General features: G+C 46.9%; 1 protein-coding gene across 1 annotated transcript in view; it reads right to left on the reverse strand.

Annotated features, from left to right (window-relative positions):
- DNAH1 (dynein axonemal heavy chain 1) overlaps nt 1–23,187 on the reverse strand; it is a 1,256,292-nt gene that overhangs the window by 679,470 nt on the left and 553,635 nt on the right. The window contains exons 25-26 of the mRNA XM_085624793.1: nt 10,218–10,397; nt 3,450–3,590 (exon numbers count right to left, since the gene is read on the reverse strand). Of these exons, the coding sequence (XP_085480919.1) occupies nt 3,450–3,590; nt 10,218–10,397 (321 nt within the window). The remainder of the gene's footprint in view (nt 1–3,449; nt 3,591–10,217; nt 10,398–23,187) is intronic.

The raw sequence follows: 23,187 nt of genomic DNA on the forward strand, positions 1-23,187 counted from the left end.
ACTCTACTCTCCTTGAAGTGCTCAAGAGCAAAGACGTATTTCTCACCAAAATAACAAAACTCGTCCTAAGCAAAGCTTGAAGTTTGTCTGAAAAGCCTGTGGATCTCATCCATACATGGCGGCAGAGCACCACGCTAGTGCAGACTGCTCTGTCTAAACAGTCAGTCATGTCCAGGCATGACCGTATGACAGATTGCATCCTACCATCTTGCATGTCTGTGCTTAGCTGGTGTGAAATTCTTCTGGGATTGCTGGCAAAATCACAGCAACCATCTCTCATAATGCATGGGAGTACCGTCGCAACAAACTGCTGGCACTGACTGACCTGAGGGCGAGGCTACATGAAGATAACATCCTTTTCCCAAATCTCTCAATTATTTTTCACTCTCCTTCTAGAAGGGGTTGTAGGAAAGGAATTGGAGTTAACCCAGTTAAGTGAATGTCTGTATTATCCGGCTCAAAGCAGGAGAGTGCTGTGGCAGAACGGCAGGGTCACCTGGAGTGGTTCTTTGATGACGTGCCACCGGTCTATTCCCAGCTTGTGCGGAAACAAGGTTAGCCCAAGTGCCCATGAGGGTGGCAGTTGGGGCTTTGCTGTTTGGCAGTAGAGGTTCAGATGAGGTTTGTCTGGGTTGTAACACTTCCATGAGGATGTTGGTGTTTACCTCAATAGAAGGCAACTGCAAATCTTCAGTCACATGTCTAATAATCACAGCGAATAAAGCTGACTCTTCCGTTTAAGGTTTTTCCGTGGAAGGGCCAGGAGATGTATCCAGCCTGAGTCATGGAGATGTGTCCTGCTGACAGCCCTCTTGTAGGTCAGGATAAAATTTGTCATCATCATATTGAGGAGATAATGTATACCCACCATCACCACGTTATGTAATGTCTATGGGTAGAGCACATTAATCACTCATGAGGGCATCCACGTGCTTGAGCAGGTGTGGAGGTAAGTGTCCCGCCAGAGTAATTTGAAGTGCCAGGTCTTCAGCTTCTTGCGGTACTCAATCAGTGAAGAGGAGGCTCTGATGTGCTGTGGGAGGCCGTTCCATGTTGTTGGTGCGATGTATGAGAACAAACAACCTGTTCTGCTATTGAGGGATATTTGTGTGAGTATGAGTGAAACTGAGCATAGGTGTCTGTCTGTCTGGTGAAAGTGCAGGCGGTTGTTGAGGAATGCATCAACACCATCATCACCAAAAGCTGGTTGGCTCTGACCAGAGTCAGATTCAAACAGTTGTTGGAGCACTGGAGGGAAACACCTAGGCAAAGGCACTGTTTTATCAGAGTCAGAGTGTATTGGGTTCGGGTGCATCAGAACTGTGCTGGAGCAAAACGTTTGTCAACATCGAGACAGATTTGGTAAGGAGATGGACAGAATTATGAGATCCATGTTTTTCTTTGGCACTGAGGCTGGCTTAGATGCAGCAGGAAACAGTATGTATTGTGGTGCCTGGTGTGAAGTTGGCTCAGAAGTCAGAGATGAACCCGAAGTGGGTTTAGGAGGCACAGAAGGCACAGAGGGAGGACCTGCCTGTGGTAACCAGACTGGGGAGCTCTGCAGGTATATGGGGCCAGAAGGTGCACCACAGGGCGCTGGTAGGGTGCCTAAGAGGCATAGTATGGCATCCTTAAATGTCTCAATCTGTTGTGAGGTTGCTCGCAGACCTGAGATCAGCTGCAGAAGGGGACGAGAAGAGAGACTAGGCAGCACCTTGATGTCCTCATGACCTCTCAGATAGGGATGATCTGTCTCAGGAACAGCCCCAGGAGTGGGAACTGGGCCGTTTCCTCGACTTCGAGCGAGCATTACCCGACACACGAAAATGAGGAAACTGCAGTGTCAAGCCAAACGTGCCCATAAGCGGGGAACCTTGCCTGGGGAAGTGGACACTACAAAAAAGCAATAAATGGACTTGGGGCCATAGCACCGGAGTGAATCAATGGAAAAGTTGTAGCTAACAGGATTTAAGGAAGCTTTTGAGGTTTAATCTACGAGCAGGGATATGCACCCAAGATGATGAAAGTTATGAGGCCCCAACCTTGATGTTCTTCTGACACTATCGAAAAGGCGCTGTCCTCTAGGAAAGAGGGGCGTCTCCCACATGCACTCAAAGAAATATGTACAATCCTTAACCTGCTTTTGATGAAGTTTTTCACAAACCGCGAGGGGCTCTGGTGTGTTTAGATGCTGTCAGCATCTAAACACACCGGAGCACCTCACGTTCGCGCTTGCATGGAATTTTTTGTATAAGCCTGCACTTTCTACAACCGGCTTACAGTGGGTCTCCTGCCCACACGAAACTGAGCGAAGCTCACTGTACAGCCCCTGACGAAGGGCATTCATGCCCGAAATGCATTGGGTATAAACAATTGTTTGGTCAACGTCAACAGTTATTATGATGTAATATTAACGAACCTTGGTAAAAACTTTATGACCACACCAAAATACGAATGAAAAATAAAGAACTAATTTTAGAAAACGTTTTGTGAAAAACGTCATCAAAAGCAGGTTAAGGATTGTACATATTTCTTTGAGTGCATGTGGGAGACGCCCCTCTTTCCAAGAGGACAGTGCTTTTTCGATTGCTTATCTATTCCTCATACTCAGGAGGACCCACCCCATTACACCACCTACCATCTTACTTACGTTACTACATTACCTTGCAGGAGTGCATCCCTCTGTTTCAAGTTCAAGTCAACTTCTGACACTATCCCCAGCTTCCCCCTTGTTCTGGCAGCCATGCCTTCATTTTTGTAGGCCCTGAAGTTTCAGCATTCATGAGATGACTTCTGAGCACACACAGATTACTGGATGCTGCTGCTGCTTCTTGATTGCAGAGTGTACACCTCCAAGATTGGTGACACCACTGCCCCTTTCCTTTCTCGTAAGCATAATAGTAGAGACATACAACATGAGGAATTTATTAGGCCCAGAGCCTTGGGTCAAAGAAAGGGGCAGCAGCAGGAGATAGTGCCAGATTCCCATGCCAAGCCGAGCTAACTAAAGTAGAGAGGATGTATTGTGCTCTATCAACTTTCTGGCCTCCTAGGACCAACCATAGGCACCACGACTGTAGGTACGACATATGAGCTTCTTCCTCTTCACCCTGTGTCTTTGCTACATATCAATAGCCTAGAAGCACATACAACGGAATGGGTACCAAGTTATGATGTAAGGAACATTACCGCACCACAAATATGTACAACCCGTTTGCTAAACATGGAGAGAGTGATAATGCTGAAAGGCTGGATACTTACAGCCAATTCTGCAAACATGTATTTTCTCAAGTAATATGGAAAAAACGTCTCCGCTGGTATAGAACCTGCATTTTGTGACCAAATCTTAAATCAAAGAATATTCTTTTCTGTTTCTGACTATGAAGTAAAAATTTAATTATTATGCACATAGGAATATACATTTATCCATTACTGTGAATACATTTTACCTGAGCACTAAGCTGTGGGAAGAGGCGGGTGGAAAGGTCTCCAGCATCTAAGGCATCAGACACTTCCTTGGTCCAGAAAGTCTGGCATCCAGCAATTGTGACTTGACCAGGCCATATAAGGACCCACTCCGTACGAGGAGTCTGAAAAGCAAAGACCATGACAAACAGTAAGCAAAGTATGAAAAAATATAATGTGGTTATAAATACAAAGGGGCCAGGCAGTAATGCTCTAGCAGATAATGAGGGATTTTCATGGAAACAAGCTCAGCAAGACAAATGATAAAGGTGCAATAATGGCAGGGTCTTTGGGATATGAAATGCTAGCATCAGCTTATTGCTTGGGTGGTGACTGTAAACAGATGTGCTGTTTGTATGAGATTTCAAAGGGGAGTCAGTGAAAGGAGAAGAGTGAGGGTGAGTACAGGATGGTGGCTGTGTAAATCCTGGCTCCGTGTCACGCTGTCTATAGGGACTTCTTAGGCACGTCAAGCCTTTACCGTTGCATATCAGTGAGTGTGTCAGCAGAACAGGAACAATAACATTGAGTATGTCTTGAAGGGTAAGACCTCACATTCCATACTTATATATCTCTAATGCAAGAGATTCATATTTTATTAATTATTAAGATAATTTGCAACTAACATTGGACTTTGAAATGAATGGGCTTTCGGAAACTTGTGACCACATTTAAGGATACAATTAGCAGGCAAAACATAATTTTGAAAAATCTGAACATAGCGCTATGCACCACCCATTAGCTTTGGTAACACAGCACAAGCAGTCATCAGCAGCAGTGATATTTCCAGGTAAGAGACCCAGAAATTCAAAAAGAGAAGAAAAGAAATCAAGCCTTGTCTGCGCCTCATATCCAAACTCCATCTCTTTTACAGTTCTGTAAGAAACTGAAAAGACATATCTTTTGAAGAATTCCTTAATCGCAATAAGCTGCTCTTCCTGGATGCTATATAAAGGATGAACCTGCTGCTTAAAAAGAAGCTTAGTTTGCATCAACATCTTCCTGGAGCTGAGATGAGCCGAGGCACACCTATCGATGCAGGAGATCCATTTCAAGTTCTCACATCCAGTCTGGTGCCTGGAGGACATTTAACAGGTGAGTAATATGGGCACATAGAAGTAGCCATCAGAAAGACTTCCTTTGTCCTTAATTCCTCATCAAAACGTTGAATTCAATGAAAGGCAAAAGAGATCAGAAATCTTTGGCAACTGAGCCAAAGGTATAGCAACATATAATTTGATTTCTGAAGACACCAATAACTGAATGATTCAATGCGGGAAGTGATCTCCATAATGTCACATTCGCTAAGCGTCAAGGCAGATCACTACGGAAAACAAAACATGACAGGTGCTTAACAGTCATGGTGATCCTAATTAAGAACCTCTGTTTATCATCACATCCAAGACTAAATCATCTTACAGTGTTGTCATCTCAATGATATTGCTTTTACCTGCCTCAAAATATATGAAATGATGTGCTGGCCATATCGATATTGAAACCTGTAACTTATATATGCTGCAGGTTACAAAGAGATGGCTGCAGTTAGAGCATTAACCCACTGATTTATTCGAGCAGTTGAGACTGTGGTTTCCAAATAAGGGCATGATGTTTGTCCATGACAGGGGTAGTGAGTCAGAAATAAAATAAAAATAGAAAGTTAGTGCTAATTGGAATCCATATTATCACCATGGCTACAAAGTATATCAGCAGAGTCCAGTGGGCTGTTTTTATTATCCAAGAATTCTAAAAAAAAAAAAAAAAAATCAGTTGGTCACTATTAGAAGCACAATCCTAACTGGCAGCAAATTAAATTTTCAGATTTGCTTTAGAAATAAATGCGTGTCCGCAAGAAAGTAATGTTACTCCTAATAGTGACATTTGTACTTGGAGTCCTTAGGCACCCTCTATTCAAAGTCATGAGGCTTCTGTACATAAGGGGGATACAAAAAGATTTTTGTGCAGCACAAAGATTTCAGAAGAGTAGGGATTGTGGATACCGTATACTTTAAGCAAACCCGCTTCAAGACTCTAAGAGTCTTTCATCTCATCTGGAACGCATATAAGCGGGTTGTTTCAGGCATTACCCAATTCAATCAGCTTACGTATCGGACCTACAATCCCAATTTCCCCTACTCTGTTCATGAGGGCTTCAGAGGTGCCAGGGAAAAGGGGCTACCTACTTATTTTAGGACAGTTATTTGAAACAGACGTTTTCTCTTCATTTTTGAGCATACGACAACAGTTCTCTTTCCCATCCATTGTCTTCTTTGGGTACCTTCAGATGAGGCATTTTATCTGTAGTCTTAAGGTTGAAGATCTTCGCAGTTTGGATCATATACGGAATGCTCCTCTAAAGAGAAACATTGAGCTGGTCTACAAGGTGATTTATCAATCATCACAGAATAATATGGTTGACCCATTCCAGCTGCGGGGAGATAAATGGAGCTCTCTCCTTAACACTGAAGTAAAACACTGAAGTAAAACACTGAAGTAAGGGTTGTGGACCTTAGGCGCAGTAATGTGCTGTTTCACCTAGCCTAGAATGTATCTCATATTAAGGTACATCACCTGAAATGTATCATTGATTGGTATTATACCCCTCATTGTCTGTTTGTAATGAAGCTTCTACCAGACAACCAGTGTTACCATTGTGGATCGGCAGCACCTAATGCGGGTCATGTTTTTGGATCTTGCTCCGCACTGCATTTTTATTGAGAATTTGTCTTCAGTAAGCTCTATGCTATTTCAAACTTAGAAGGGATAGTGGATCCGAAATTGATTATGTTGGGTCATTCACCAGTTATTCCTTCTTATCTATAGGGCTTATACTTCTTTTCTATCTTGAAAGCAAGACTGGTCCTGGCACGATTTTGGCTTTCTAGTGAGTCTCCCGATCCATGGTTTTGGTGTTGTGAATTCTTGAGCATGAGTAGACTGGAGATGGTTTTAACTGAAAATGATTCCTGCAGAAAAAAGCTCATTTGGATTTGGGACCCCGATTGGGGCTGGTTGGTCAATATAGCTGCTCTACAGGACATGTCTGCTTAGGCACATTTTCGTTATTTTTTCCTTTTTTGTTTTGGCGCTTCCCTCCACTTATTTTTTATTATTTAGTATATGAAGGTTTATTCTTCTCTTTTTTTTCTCTTCCATTTCTGCAAGGGAAAATTCTGTATTTTGGTTAAACAAATGGTCTCTTTCTGGGTCACTGTATTATATTTCGTTTTGCTATTGACTGTGCTTTCATATTTATATTTTTTGTTAAATATTGTATTTGGTCCCCCATTCTCTGCTATGTTTCTTGTTCAGCTCGTAAAAATAAAAAAAAATGCATGTGTGTGCGTATCCACAATAAAGCAATGTTACGCCTAGTAGTGACGTTTGTACTCTGCGTCCTTAAGCACCCTTTATTCTAAGTCATGAGGCTTCATATCCCCTCTTCTGGATATGAAAAGATCTTTGTGCAGCACAAAGATTTCATAAGAGCAGCCCCTGATGTGCCTGTTGAAGCTCCATACTGTACTGTTTTTTTCTCTTTACCTTTGAAGAAAAAGTTGAACGGGCAGTCTGGCAGAAGGGGGAAGGGGTACTATAGAAAGGAAACTAATGGAAAACTATGGTGAAAGACTGATACTTAGTGAGTGCCTGCATCCACACTCATCCTTCAGACTCGTGGGCGGATTTCAAAGAGTTCAGAAATCCAAATGGGGTGGAGGCAACTTGTAGATACTAATCAGAAAAATTTATATAAAGGGTTTGGCCATACCGAGCAAGTGATCTGAAAACTGTACCATGACTATTTGATGCTTGCAGAATGACTGTGGCATTGTAAATGTGTTAGTAGTACAGACTGTATAAAGTGGAAGATACCACTGGAAGTACACCAGTCCTGAATTGACACTTACTGTACTGTACAGTGGATACATTTCTGGATGCAACACCTACTGATACTGCACATTTCTGAACACATTTGCACTATTTTGAGAACAATCTCGGCTTCGTACCGAAGCGTGGGTCAGGGGCACTGAAGCTGATAAAGAACCCTTTCAGAGGATATGAAGGCCTAAAAAACGAGGACTCGAATTAGAATTGGGTGGACAGGGCACTCCATCACAAACGTTATGGAGTATGCTGTCCGCCAAATCCTGAATCCACCTGCCCTATTTAGAGCTGAGTGCACTATAAGCTTTCCACTGGCAACACCCCTGTTGGCTCAGTCAGCGGAAAGCCTACTTCGACAGCCTGATGGAGTGCTGGCCATTAGAATAAGGCAATCAATCCATGCACCCTATTTTGAGCTACAATCTATCCGTCACTAAAAGTAAATTAAAAACAATGGCTCCCACACCCAGAGAAAAAATTCCATGAGTGTAGGGGGTCATTAATGTTTTGTTTTTCAAAATAAACTCCCACTTAGGGAGAATATTTTTTGGGGGAAAAACAATTGGTGGATGTCTGTCAAAACAGACGGCAGCCATCCACCAAACGTTTGGTACCTTCAGAGGAACCCCCATGACAGCGGTTCCTCTGAGGGTACTAAGATCATCCCTTGGCCAACAGTGATCAATAAATTCAAGAGGTGGTATTCCGTCAGGATGGTGGATATAAAGCCCCCCTGCTGCCTTGACAGATGGCGGGGCGCCCGCCTGCTCTAAATCAGGACCGAAAGGTTTAATAATAAAATTGGTGGGCCTATGTAAGATCCAATTTGTGGGGGGTTCTTTCAGGATCAGGGGTCGAATGCAGATGTAACAGACGGGAGGAAAAGCACTTGATGCAAATTAAAATCCTTCTGAACGCTAAACAAAAAGAATGGCAGGTTTCTGGAGGCAGTTTTTTTCCTGAATAACAGTGTATGGTTTGCCCCATAAAAGAAATTGTCGATGCTTATTTTTGTAGCTGACATTACCACAACAATAAAATAGCTTTTCATGTGAGCATTATCTCGTCATTGGTGGCCCGGCCTCAGCCCAAAACAATTATTAGCCAAATACAATAGAAAACCCTTAATATTGCAAACGGAATCTGTGAAAGGTGGGAGGTATTCCTAGGTTTTTGCCCTGAGCATCGCCCTCAGGGCAGCACTTTTTCCAATTCAGAATTGCTATTTTCCAACCTTTCCAAAAAAATATTTGGGGAATTTATAACTTTCCCCCCAAATATTCTAAGACTCGAGTTAGAATAGTAAATAAGCCTCCTGGAATATTTGGAGGAAAGTTGCTCTTTCCCCAAATATTCTAGGACTGGAGTTAGAATAGTAAATAGGCCTCCTGGAATACTAGGAAGAAAGTTGCTTTTTCCCCAAATATTCGAGGACTGGAGTTAGAATAGTAAATAAGCCTCCTGGAATATTTGGAGGAAAGTTGCTCTTTCCCCAAATATTCTAGGACTGGAGTTAGAATAGTAAATAGGCCTCCTGGAATACTAGGAAGAAAGTTGCTTTTTCCCCAAATATTCGAGGACTGGAGTTAGAATAGTAAATAAGCCTCCTGGAATATTTGGAGGAAAGTTGCTCTTTCCCCAAATATTCGAGGACTGGAGTTAGAATAGTAAGTAAGCCTCCTGGAATATTTGGAGAAAAGTTGCTTTTTCCCAAAATATTCAAGGAGTGGAGTTGGAACACTACATTAGACCTTCCAGTGTCCACCACACCCACTGCTGTCCTGAGGGCGCATTTCAGGGCAAGAAACAGAACGGGATGAACGCCATCTTAATTTCCAGGTTGAATTGCCTAATTTATGACGTTAAGACATCAAGTGACCAACTACTATGAGGACATCGGCCTCGTAAACACAAGAACACAATAGAACGACCATCGTATTACAGACATTAAAAACACTATTTAACGTATACCAGATGGGAGTCCAACATAGCTTAAACCTTCCATAAAGCAAGCAACACCATTGTTAGACTTTCTTTAACAGCAGGGCAACTGACAAAGTACCAACCTAAGACGTACAAGCAACAGTAAAGCCCACTAGCCACATCTTTACGACACCAAAATCACACACCCACAATTAATTAAATCAGAGATTTCAACAATACAACACCGACACATATAATCAAAACACAACTCGGACTACGGTTTGTGATAGAAATCTCAGCAGTGCGTGGAAGACAACCACGGCGACCATCATCGCTAAGAGGCCATACTTTTGGCAGTCTGTGCGCTATACGAATGCAGCTAAAGTAACATAGCTTCAGGGGAAAACAAACCTTGGCTGCAGACGCCAGAATGGGAACACATGCAAGTCATTAATTCGGATAGAAACAGGTGTGCAACCGAGGTCAGTTATGTGTGCACATTCTTTCCTCTAACTAGCTCCTTCGCAGTTAGGGGAGGCGAAAAGGGAGTCATTCGACAGATGTAAAAGTTTCACTTCTAGGTGAAAGAAAGAAAAGAAAGAAAAAAGAAAGAAAAAAGAAAGAAAGAAGAAAGAAAAAAGAAAGAAAGAAAGAAGGAAAGAAGCAAGTGATGGGTAGAATGACCGCATGAGAAGAACTGAACTGGCCCATAAAAAAACTGCAAGGTTCTAGACCGGCTAGTGACTCTGGTAGGTCGGTAGGGCTGGGGCAGAGTCAGTCGCATATTAAGCTTTCCCAACGTAATTGAAAGGCAAGAATGGCTGAGTCCTACGACATAGCTCCCAACTACCCTGTATGCCAGGACACCATAGACCACATGTGGCTGAATTACGAAAGAAGCACAGAACAGGAAAGTAGAGTACTAAGGGTTGGGTTAAAGGACTCACCTGTGTGTACACCTTGATAGAGCGCTCAATGTACTCCCTCACACTTGCCTTCATTACCCTCTCAACCTCAAACAGCCAGTCCTCAACGTTTCCAGTGGGGTAAATTCCGGTGGATAACTGCACTTCCTCTCCTTCTCCGGAGTACATATGAGTAATCTGCAGATCTGGCTGGAACATGAGCTGGTGGAAAGGATGGAGTAAAAAACAGAGAACATGATCCACAATTCTCTTTCCAAAGCACACGGCACAGACAACCCCTTCCCGCACCCCCAAAGGAAGAACAATGATAAAATCCATCTGTTAAATAGATCCTTTCTCTTATGAGTAATGACCCTCCCCGAGCAACAAATTAGCCTGGATCCTAACTGGTCAGCAATTAGACCAAACAATGGATGTTAGGCCTAGTCACAAGATGAAATCTCACTTAAATGGGAAGAGGAATATTTCCAGTGGTTTCCACTTGTATTTGACTGGGTAAACCATGTACATTCTTCTTTTAAATCCATTCTGATCTCAGCCTTTTGCCACGCTCTGAAGAATGGACCTACGGTGTAATCTCTCACATACTACAGCCCTTACCTGTTGATAACATTCTGACGCTCAACATGATTTATTGTGAAGTCATTTGACCTCATCATCTCTAGAACGCTATATCTTGCCACCATGGTTACCTTAGGCTATCCCCTCAGGATCTATACAGTACTCTCAGTGAGATCTCAAGGCATAGGCCCTTGATTTATCTTGAAAGGAGGTTTTCTCACCCAAGGGTCTGTTGACTTTAAAATCAATGGCTTTACCACGCATGCTTTTATCACCATCCTTTACCACGCAGTGCCTTTACCATGCATGCCTTTGCCACTCATATGCCTTTTCCACACAAGGTAAGCAAAATTAAAGTAAGTAAAACCCCTGACTTTGTCTATCTATCTATCTATCTATCTAATTATAGTGACTGAAAATAAAAAATAAAAAAATAAAAAAATAACGTTATAGTTAGGTGTGATAAAAAAAGGTATGTTTTTGCTTAAACAAAATCTTAGGAATTCACTGCAAAAACCAAAAGTTAAAATAATGTTATACTTAAGTGAATATGACACTAACATCATTAACGTTTTGGAAAAGAAAAAATAAAGAAATACACCAGTTATAGTTAGCAGAGCTAACTATAACTTGTGCCTCCACCGTGCACTGCTTATGACCTCACATATTACATTACTCATGATTGTTCTATGACATGATACGGCCCCCCTTCCCAGAGCCTCATTAGGCCATTGGTACCCCATTCCCTGGTCCTTAACTATGTTGAAAGGTAGGGGGGGCCACATTGCCCTCCTGAGCCTCATTAGGCCCTAGGAGCCACAACCCCAGGGCTTTTTTTAAAAAGGATTGGGGGGCCACGTGGACCACCCTCCCAAGCCTAATTAGGCCCTGGGGACCCCATTCCCCACGGTCGTTTCTTTAAATTTACAAGAGGGGGCACTAATTAAATTAAAGGGGAGTGTGACCACTTGGCTGCCCTCCTCAAGCCTATTCTGGTGCGGAGACATGATCCACGAGGGCCTGAGTTTAATATGATATACACACATTTAGGGGGCCATGTAAGGGAGCTCCAGGAACCCTGCTGCTGCGGAGTCGGCATTGCTCCCACCCGCATGGAGCAGGTATTTATGAGGCTCCATCGGGCGGAAGCAATCTGTTGATCTGTGTAGGAAAGTAGGATCTTTCTGGCACAGATACCCCCACTTTTTGCATGGTTCAGTGAGTTTTGACTGTATTTCACTGGGTTTCTGCTAAGCAGGACCCCAGTGACAGTGCGCTCTCCTCTACATTTACTGGTAAGTACTTTGTAAACCCCAAAATTGGCATATTGGGGTACCATTATAAGTCCCTAGTATATGGTACTGAGGTACCCAGGGCATTGGTATACCAGGGGTCTCCTATGGGCTGCAGCAAGTATTGTGCCACCCTGTGTCTGCAGAGCTGCTTTTGCAGTCTGCCTGACAGGGTGCATGCACCATTCACTTCAGATATAAGGTTTCCTTATATCCCGGTCACTGCACTTAAAAACTATAAGTCACTCCTAAGGTAGACCCTTCAGTCCAAGGACAGGGTGCATGGTTCTAAGTGTGTGGGTACCTATGCACACGCAGAGGAGCCCCTACAATCCCTGGACTCCATTTTCTGGGCTTTGTAAGTGTGGGGCAGCCATTATAAGGTATTTAGTTGATACTGGCAAATAGAGATGTCTACTATCCAGTGGCTGCCCCGCACCTGGTTATGTTTAACATCAAACATGTTGAAATCATGCAACTACACAAATTCCAGTGTTAGTTTGCATGATACCATTGTGAGGTAGTCCCCGATCACCCAAAACCCGTGTCCCCCCCCCCCCTGGATTGTTCCCCCTCCAATGTTCTCCCTTCCAGGGTACAGCCTACGGAAAACGATCTACCGCGTCCGTGACAACGGAGACCCCGCCCCTCTCTTTATTACAGGAGCCAATCCAAAACGACAGCGGACCGGAAGGACTGCCCCGTGACCCCGGAAGTCCCTCCTCCATACTGCCGGCTAGCCAGAGAAAAGACGGAAGGAAGGAGTCAGCCGGCGTCGGAGTATCGTGGCAGGAGGTTTCGACTGGCGGTGCGGAGAACGGTGAAGGCGGTGGCGGAGAAACCGAAGAGTGGTCCGAAGAGTGGTGGACTCCTACAGAGGTGGCTGAAGAGCGGCCGTAACTCGGCGGAGCGCGTGAGTACCAGTTACCATCTTTCTAGCACGCTAGGTGCTCTGTGTAAATAGTGTAAATTCCCGTGTAAATGTCCCTCTCCCTTAGGCACTTACTTTTCACCAGACAGGTCCCGTCTACATCATATACAGCACCGTGCACTTTGTAAATATCGTCCCCCACGCCCCATTCCGAGCACCCCTTTTTCCCCTGTGCCAGTCCCGCTCCGTCTCCCTTCTCTCCCCTTTGCCCTCACGGTCATTTCTTCGCTTTCCTCACCCCTGGTTATGGTTACGGTTTCTACCAACGAATCCCAGTAGGACTAACGGCTCCTTTTTTCTCTCTTACTGCCCTCCGAGGAATCGTCCCCGCCGGGTGCCGGGTACCGAAGTCGACGTCAACGAACCAAAGGTCCTGGTGCCCCACAAAGACGGGAAAAGAGGAAGGACCCGACTCGTAGTGCCGTCCTTCTCCCGACTTGAGACCTTTCTGGGACCCCTTCGTTTCTATACTACCTGACTTGTGTACAATAAAAAGTCAATATTGCCCACTATATCCGGCCTCCTTGCCTGCTTTTCCAGTCCGCCTACAACCCACGATCACATTTGGTGTCAGAAGTGGGATCACCTGGAAGCATGGAGGCCGTGATGAAGAGGATGGCCGATTCCCAAGAACAATTGGGGCAGTTAATGGAGCGATTCTTAAAGACCGCCGAAACCGATCGGGGACAACTCCACGATGTCTTGAAAGGACAGGGGGACACCCACGAACAAGCCATGGGGAAACTGACAACCGTTCTGGAACACCAGAGACCAACAACCTCCTTGCCCTCTGTCGTCCTACAAAAGTACGTGCCAGGAGAGGACCCCGACTTCTTCTTTACCAACTTCGAAAGACTAGCACAAGCTGCCTCGTGGCCTAACGACCGTTGGGGCCACTACTTGGGTCCCTTGTTGACCGGTGACTTGCAGGCCGCATATCAACAGGCAAACATACAGGGTACCACTCCTTATGTGGATATCAAGAAATGCATCCTCGAACGACTGGGCATTGATGATGAAACCTATCGTGTAAAGTTACGTCAGATCAAGGAAGGACCCCAAGAAACCCCCAGAGCCCTGTCGTTTCGAATCAAAGACTTAACCAACCGATGGCTGAGACCGGATACGGCCACCAAAGAGGAAATCCTCGAGAAAATCTATCTTGAACAGTTTTTGATGTCTTTATATCCTAGCACGCAAAGGTGGGTAAGACAACATGCCCGTCTTACCCTGGAAGTCGCAGTAGAAATAGCCAGCGCCTACAGTCGAGCTCAGGACCTGCAACGAGGCAAGGAGGATCATCCCCCTAAGGCCCACCCCGCAACAGGGCCACGTGCTCACCGTCCTCCCTTCCCAAGAAGACCGGAATCAGTCCCTCTGCCTCCTGTCCCTGTGCTACCGAGGCCTATCAACCCCGGGCCCCAATGTCACAGTTGTGGTGGGTTTGGACATATCGCTCGGGTTTGCCCCCATAAGGAAGAACCAATGGAGGTTGGGAGGTTGGCCTGGCCCGAAACTATGTGTGCTCAGTCCCGGGTACTGCGCCACCACCCTTCCTTTGTCCGGTGACCATTGAGGGACAAACACTGATGGCTCTGGCAGACACCGGGTGTCGACAAAGCGTTCTTAGGCCTCAGGTCTTGCCTAACCCGGTTCCTTCCCCGTCAGGCACAGTCGCCATTCAATGTGTTCACGGCGACACGAAAAGTTACCCCACCACCCGAGTGCAAGTACAACACCCCAAGGATTCTGGAACCACCCTCACCGTAGGTCTGATACCTGCTCTTCCGGAACAGGCCATCCTGGGGAGCGACTATGCTGGCTTACCAGGACTTCTGCAGGACACCACCGATTCCCTGACCCGCTGGTGGGAAGAAGCCCCTTTTCCCCAGGGGCCATCCTCCCCTACGATGGAATCTAAGGTCCCGAAAACCAAAACCCAAAAGAAAAAGGAGAAAAGAGAGTACACCGGGGTATTTCCAGTCGTACCGGAAGAACACCCCTGGCAGACCGACAGGGAGTTCAGGGCGGCACAGCAAGAAGACCCTAACCTACAGGAAGCATGGGCAAAGGCGTTAGACCACGAGGATCCCCTTACCGTAGGTCCTTATTTCTACAAGAAGAACGGGTTATTATATCGTAAGGGGGGAACCCAACAAAAGCCCCAACTTCTGATCCCTGGCCCTTTTCGAGAGAAGATCCTGTTCTTAGCCCACAACCACCTCCTGGGCGGTCATTTTGGGGAAGAAAAAAACAGCCAATCCATCATAGAACGATTCTACTGGCCAGGGGTACACCAACACATTAAAACGTATTGTAGAGAGTGTCCGGTGTGTCAAAAGCATAGTCGATATCGCCCACCTAGGGTACCCCTACAACCCCTTCCAGTTATTGATGTCCCGTTCAGTAGAGTAGGGATGGACATTATAGGTCCCTTGTTGCCCTCACGTAGCGGCTGTAGGTACGCCCTTGTCATAGTGACTATGCCACGCGTTTCCATGAAGCCCTACCGTTGCGTCAACCAACAACCCAAAAGGTCGCCAAAGCTCTCATCTCGGTGTTTTCTAGGGTTGGGTTTCCCCGGGAAATCCTAACCGACCAGGGCACCCCTTTTGTCTCCAATCTAATGAAACAAGTCTGCTCCCACCTAGGGATCAAACAGATCCGAACCTCAGCATACCATCCCCAAACCGACGGTCTTGTGGAAAGGTACAACGCAACACTAAAACAAACCCTAAAAAAATTACTGGGTTAGAAGCAAAGCGGTGGGAGGACATGTTACCATTGGCCCTGTTCGCTATTCGCTGCAAAACCCAGAGCAGCACCGGTTATTCACCCTATGAATTGCTCTATGGCCGACCCCCTCGTACCCTACTAGATATGGCCCAAGAAGCCTGGGAAGCGGAACCTGATCGCACGAGACCCTCCCCGAATACATGGAGAATCTAAAAACACACTTAGCTGTGATAAGAGACATAGTCCACCGTAATCTAGAGAACGCCCAAACAAAACAGAAGGAGCAATACGACAGGGGTACCAAAAACCGCGTCTTCTCCGTGGGTGACCAGGTTCTCCTGATGATGCCATCCTCCGATCAAAAACTCTTAGGCCAGTGGCAGGGTCCTTATGCTGTCCTTTGCCAGGTAACCCCCGTCACCTACGAATTAGACCTTGATCCCACACGCGGTACCACTCAAATATACCATATAAACCTGTTGAAAAAATGGGAAGGCCCTTGTCTCGCCCTATCTGGCTCGGTGAACCATACTCCCCTTTCCTTTTCCCCTTGCATAGACTCTGGACTAACATCACAACAGCGTCTCGAACTAACAAATAGTCTATACCCCTTACGCACAGTTTTTTCGTCTTTTCCCGGCCATACCACTGTCACCGAACACATCATACGAACAGTACCTGGGAAGGTGGTGCGGCAAAGACCGTATAGAATCCCTGAAGCCCGCAGGGTGGTTATACAGAGGGAGATTGAGCAGATGTTGAAAATGGGTATAATAGAACCCTCGGTGAGCGATTGGAATTCCCCGATAGTACTTGTACCCAAACCGGACGGGTCTGTAAGATTCTGTATTGACTTCCGAGAAGTCAACAAGATATCCTCCTTCGACACATATCCGTTGCCTCGCGTCGACGAGATGGTCGAGCGTATAGGGAAGGCTCAGTATATCTCCACGCTGGACCTCTGTAAAGGGTATTGGCAGATACCCCTCAGAGAGGAGGACAGAAAGAAAACAGCGTTTTCCACCCCTGAGGGGTTATACCAATTTCTAGTACTTCCGTTTGGCTTGCATGGCGCCCCTGCCACCTTCCAAAGAGCAATGAATCACATCTTGCGGCCCCACAGCTTGTATGCGGGAGCCTATCTGGACGATATCATCATTTATAGCGACAGCTGGACACAACACCTAGAACACCTGCAAAAGGTCATCACCTCCCTGGGGTCTTACGGGTTCACCATCAACCCTGCCAAAACCACCCTAGCAGCCCAAACGGTTAAGTATTTGGGATATCTCCTGGGTGAAGGCCTGATACGACCCCAGCAGAGAAAACTGAAGCCATCCACTCCCTTCCCTTTCCCCAGACTAGAAAAGACCTTCGTGCTTTCCTGGGTCTCCTCGGTTATTATCGGAGGTTTGTACCAAACTTTTCCCAAAGAGCAGCGCCGCTTACCGATTTGTTAAAGAAGTCCATAAAAACAGAAACCTTCCTTCAGAACCCAACCCCTGATTTGTGGAATGCTTATACCGACCTGAAAAATGCCCTGACCTCTAGCCCCGTATTAATCAGCCCTGATTATGCCCAACCCTTCCTCCTCCAGACAGACGCCTCCGAACAGGGACTAGGGGCGGTGTTGTCCCAAAGAGACCCGTTTGGGAACGAGAAGCCTATCCTCTACCTCAGCCGCAAATTATTTCCACGAGAAAAGAACTATGCGGTTGTAGAAAAAGAGGCTCTAGCAATCAAGTGGGCCGTGGAAAGCCTCCGCTACTATCTGGAAGGAAGGGACTTCACCCTATTCACGGATCATGCCCCTCTAGAATGGATGGCTCGGAACAAAGGACATAACGATCGGGTCCTCCGCTGGTTCCTGGCCCTTCAACCCTATCGCTTCACCACTGTACATCGTAAAGGAGCGAACCAAGGTAATGCGGACTACCTCTCCCGCTACCCAATGTCCACAACCCGTACAAGAAAGACAGCTAGGGAAAGAGAATGTGAGGTAGTCCCTGATCACCCAAAACCCGTCCCCCCCCCCCCCTGGATTGTTCCCCCTCCAATGTTCTCCCTTCCAGGGTACAGCCTACGGAAAACGATCTACCGCGTCCGTGACAACGGAGACCCCGCCCCTCTCTTTATTACAGGAGCCAATCCAAAACGACAGCGGACCGGAAGGACTGCCCCGTGACCCCGGAAGTCTCTCCTCCATACTGCCGGCTAGCCAGAGAAAAGACGGAAGGAAGGAGTCAGCCGGCGTCGGAGTATCGTGGCAGGAGGTTTCGACTGGCGGTGCGGAGAACGGTGAAGGCGGTGGCGGAGAAACCGAAGAGTGGTCCGAAGAGTGGTGGACTCCTACGGAGGTGGCTGAAGAGTGGCCGTAACTCGGAGGAGAGTTACGGCGGAGCGCGTGAGTACCAGTTACCATCTTTCTAGCACGCTAGGTGCTCTGTGTAAATAGTGTAAATTCCCATGTAAATGTCCCTCTCCCTTAGGCACTTACTTTTCACCAGACAGGTCCCGTCTACATCATATACAGCACCGTGCACTTTGTAAATATCGTCCCCCACGCCCCATTCCGAGCACCCCTTTTTCCCCTGTGCCAGTCCCGCTCCGTCTCCCTTCTCTCCCCTTTGCCCTCACGGTCATGTCTTCGCTTTCCTCACCCCTGGTTATGGTTACGGTTTCTACCAACGAATCCCAGTAGGACTAACGGCTCCTTTTTTCTCTCTTACTGCCCTCCGAGGAATCGTCCCCGCCGGGTGCCGGGTACCGAAGTCGACGTCAAAGAACCAAAGGTCCTGGAGCCCCACAAAGACGGGAAAAGAGGAAGAACCCGACTCGGAGTGCCGTCCTTCTCCCGACTTGAGACCTTTCTGGGACCCCTTCGTTTCCATACTACCTGACTTGTGTACAATAAAAAGTCAATATTGCCCACTATATCCGGCCTCCTTGCCTGCTTTTCCAGTCCGCCTACAACCCACGATCACAACCATGTACTGGGGGGATCCTTAGAGGACCCCTCAATACCTACCTGTGTAGCCTTTGCATAGTCTGACTGCCAGCCCGCACTGCTGGTGACCCTAGACAGTGTTCTGCCACCTTGCTGATGATCTTCATGGAGCAGGGGAAGCTGAAAAAAGAATTAGGTATGGTGGGGGCACTTCCGAGTGCCAGCAGACTGCATTGAAGGGCACATTTGGTGCCCTCCATGCATAAGCCAGTTTTGCCCAGTTCAGGAGCCATTGGCTCCCGCTCTGGTGCAAAACTACACAAAGGGCAGGGAAGTGAACACCCCCCTGTCCTGCTCCTCCCTAGGGAGGTGCCCAGAGCTCCTCCAGGTGGCCACTTGATTCTGCCATGTAGCATCTTGGCCCCTGGGAGCATCTAACTGGCTACGACAGCTGAATAGCGTCCCTGACCCCCTCTGATAGGTGGTTCACCACAGAAGAAGTCCTTCCCCTTTTTAGAGTTACTTAAGGGCTCCCTTGGGGGTGGGTCCTTAGATTCGCCCCGACAACAACTTCTGGAGCTGTCTGCCTGTCACTGAAGATTGTTCAAAGACTCTTCTGCTTGTGGACACTGGAACTCTGCTGTTATTCAAGCCAGGAACCACAACAAGACTGCTCAAGGTGGGGAGAATCCTTCTGCATCTTCATCCCTGTACTTCTCCAAAGATCTGCAACTATGTGGCCATGCATCCTCTGAGTCACCAAGGACTCAGCCTGCATCCTAGCCTGAAGGAATCTCCCTTGAACTGAAGGAGTGACTTTCCTGCATCTGGAGGCAACTCGACGTCCACAACCGGTTTCTTGATCCTGTTGTCTCACAAACATTTCCTGGCTCTGCAACACAGGTGGTTATTTATTGGTTCTCTAGAAGCCTGATCAGTCTTCCCTGCAAGTGGGGAGACTGTAATACCTCTCCAGCCAATGTAGAAGGCCGCCCTGTGTACCGCGACTGTTTGGTGTTACCAAGGCTTGTTGGCTCCTTCCACCAAAGATCTTCAAGCTCCAAGTAGCCCCTGCCTTCAGCACAGCGCAGCTCCAAGCAGTTCATCCTCCCTGCATCCTTTGCCTCATGGGCCTTGATCTCATGTGTGCTGCTGGGGCTTCCTTGCAACCTCCTGTGCCTGCTGCCAGAGGGTCCTCAAGAGGATCCATCGATTCCTGTTGGCTCTCCTGCGTACTGAGGGCTGGCCCTGATTTACCGCTACTGGGTAAGTTCCACAGACCTTGCTGGTCTGCAACTAAGCATCTTCTCCCACGAACCGTTGTTTGCGTTTCCAAAGGCCTGTGGGTGGTCCTACCAGCCACTGACCTTCCTGCACTCATTGACCAGCATGGGACAGCTTGTGAAAGGCTCCTGGGCTCCGAGAAAGTCGCATGGTCTCCACAGCTGCTGTTTCCTCTACTCCGTGTTACATCAAGAACCTCCAACTAGAGCTGGTATTGTGCTCCTGTGCCTCCTGGTCACCTCCGGGTGGTTCAGACTCTGTCCCCTCTGCTTTCAGGTTCTTCTCATCTGGATTCTTCATCCTGGTTCCACCGGCCTGGTCCAGGAGACGCTGTAGCTGCTCTACTTCAACGATCCTCCATTGCCATCTACGAAGCTTTCCGACACAACTTCTCCCCTATACACCCGGGCTCCCTGGTGTAGGTATCTGTATTTTCTGGGTATCCACGGGTGGGGTGACTCTCCAACCTTCCTTGATCCAAGTGGTTCCTTTAGGATCCTTTGGGAGGTATCCTAGAACTCTAAATCTCCAACTGCAACTTACCCTGTGTTGTCTACTCGGCTGCGAGTGGTTACAGTGTAACCACTCACAGCCGGGAGCCTTGGGATCCCTGGCTACTTACCTTGGGTGGTTCTTTGCTTCCCTTGGGATCCTCCAACCTTGGGTACTAGTTCCGTTTTGGTACTCCCCTCGCATCTCACTATTTTAGTATATGGTTAGGCCCCCCGGTTGGATCCTATGCGTTTTGCTATGCTACTTACCTCTTTTCCAAGTATTCATAGTGTATAATTTATATTTCCGGGTAGGAGAAATACTAAGTTAATGTCTAGTGTTTAGTAATAAATATAAAGAATTTCTACCCACCTTGCGTGGTTCTTTCTTGTGTGAAAAGCTTACTGACCAACATAGTGGTACATGCAACTACTTTACAGCCTCCTAGATAAGCCTTAGCTACTCTCCACAGCTACCCCTTGAGAGCTTTGCTTTTCAGGGACCTAAACACTATTACTAAGGGTTGCCTGGACTCAGTGCACAGTGACTCACCATAGGTGAATACTATATACTGATCCAGCCTCCTCCAATCTGTTTCCCTGCCCGAAACTGATTCAAAGCTCCCATCCACTGGGAGCAGACTTTGTATTTGCTCCCTTTTGTCAGGAGTTTTGAAAATGCTCCCGCGAAACAAGAGCAAACACGTTTCCCTGGTCGCACCAGTGCAAAGCAGGGAAACTGCTGTGTCCCAGGGTGGGCTCCCAAGACAGAGCAAGTGAGCTGGCCCTAGGGCATGGGGTCCCCGGGACCATAGAAGGCTCAGGGAGCGGCCCGGAGTGGGGGGGGGGCTCGCTCCCCTTTTAGGAACATTTTGGCCCTAAGGGTGGCGCCAAGAAGGGCTCAGGGAGGGGGACAATGTGGGTCCTCCCCATATTTGATAAATCATGCACGAGGTATAAGGTACCCGAGCCCAAGCGCAGCTCGGGGAGGGGGCTGTGCACAACCCCTCAACATTAATGAATCGGCCACAAGGGATGGGGTCCCCGGGGCCGAATACAGCGGAACTGATCCTGTGGGACTGCAGCAAAAAAGGATTAATTTTAGCCCAGGGTGGGGGGGGGGGGGTTCCCTTTGGTTTGCTGGCAGCCAACGTGCTCGCACCCGGGAGGAGGGGTGTAATTTACATTTTTTGGCAGGTGGAGTCACCACCAAACCCCCTCACCTTTACATTTACCACTACACCCTTACCCACCCCTAAAACCTAAAAATATCCTTAACACCCTAGAACCTTACTCACCCCTAAATATACTCTTATCACCCTACATCCTTAAACCCTATAAATACCCTTACCACCCTATACCATCACCCACCACTAAACTCTAAAAATACCCTTACCACCCTATACCCCTACCCACGACTAAGTACGTGTGTGTGTGTGTGTGTGTGCGTGTGTGTGTGTATGTATGTGTGTGTGAGAACAAATAGGAAGCAGAAAACTCTGGGTAGTTTCCAAATTTAGGTGGGGAGCAGCTCCTCTATAGAGCACCCTGCAACACCAGAGATACTCTGAATCTGCTCACCTCAAATGCTGTCCCTTTCTCACTAGGCGTGGATGGCACTGTGCTAATCCTATGCTCAAAAACTTTGCTAGAAAAACAGACATTTGAGGAGATTAGATTCAGATTGTCGCTGGTGTTGCATGATGCCTGCCCTGTAGGGTACGTTTGGTGCTTCTGCCCTCTGTTATCCGAATCCAAGTCCCTACCCTACTCCTCCTGCCCTCCGTGGTCCACTGTACCTTACTTGCCAACATTTTGAACGTAGAAAGAGGGGGAAAAAACTGGGAATGAGTCTCCTCATTAAATTGGGTCTGTTGGTATGTATGGTTGTACTGCCACTGCCTCTTCCTTTTGCCCTCAATGTTCTTTTATATTGCCACAGCCTCTCTTGCCTGTACTGCATGGTTGGTTGTCGCCCCTGCTCCCCCTTTCCCCGGCACTCCATGGTCTATTGTGCTGCCACTGCCCCCCCGCCTGCCCAGCGTGGTCAATTTGTTGCCTCTGCACCCTCCTCCATGAGAGGGTCTTATTTCCAAAGAAATAATAGTTGGTGCTCTGAACAACTAAAATGAGAACATATTTTACCTGAGTTCTCAAATAGCGACAACACACTTTTAAATAATTTGCTATCTTTATGTTTTTTATCCAGTTGATTAGTAAATTTTATGTTACACTTAAGAGAGAGGATGTGGTGTTATGGCCAGAGCTGCTGACTTTGAAGCTGGGAAACAGGTTTGAGTTTTGGCATCAGCTCGACACCCTGTCATTCTGTTCAAATCAACCTCCCCATGCCTAAAACCAAAATGAATGCGTCCTTGTGTCATGTAACTGATGCTCATGTAAAACACTCCAATACCTTCAGGTCACGTCTGTGCTATATAAAACTGCAAAACAAGTGCTTTGCACACTTCTGTCATTAGGCTATACGTGGACTACATTTGGGTGATATCTGTGCTATATTTAGGCGCTTTCTTTCTCTTGGGAGACTTATTTGTTAAGAAGCTCCCTAATTTCCTCATTTAATGCAGTATCCTCAGTAGAAAATGCTTTCAGTTTTCTACTTAGAGTCCATCAAGATGGCGTTCAGATGTGCCACACTTGTCATGAATTCAGAATGTTAGCACTCTAGTTGCTAATTAGAACACGGTAGTAAAGCTGCTGGGGATTCTATGTCAGGACCAGAGGCTTC

The sequence above is a fragment of the Triturus cristatus genome, chromosome 9, assembly GCF_964204655.1.
Source record: "Triturus cristatus chromosome 9, aTriCri1.1, whole genome shotgun sequence".
Taxonomy (NCBI): Eukaryota; Metazoa; Chordata; class Amphibia; order Caudata; family Salamandridae; genus Triturus; species Triturus cristatus.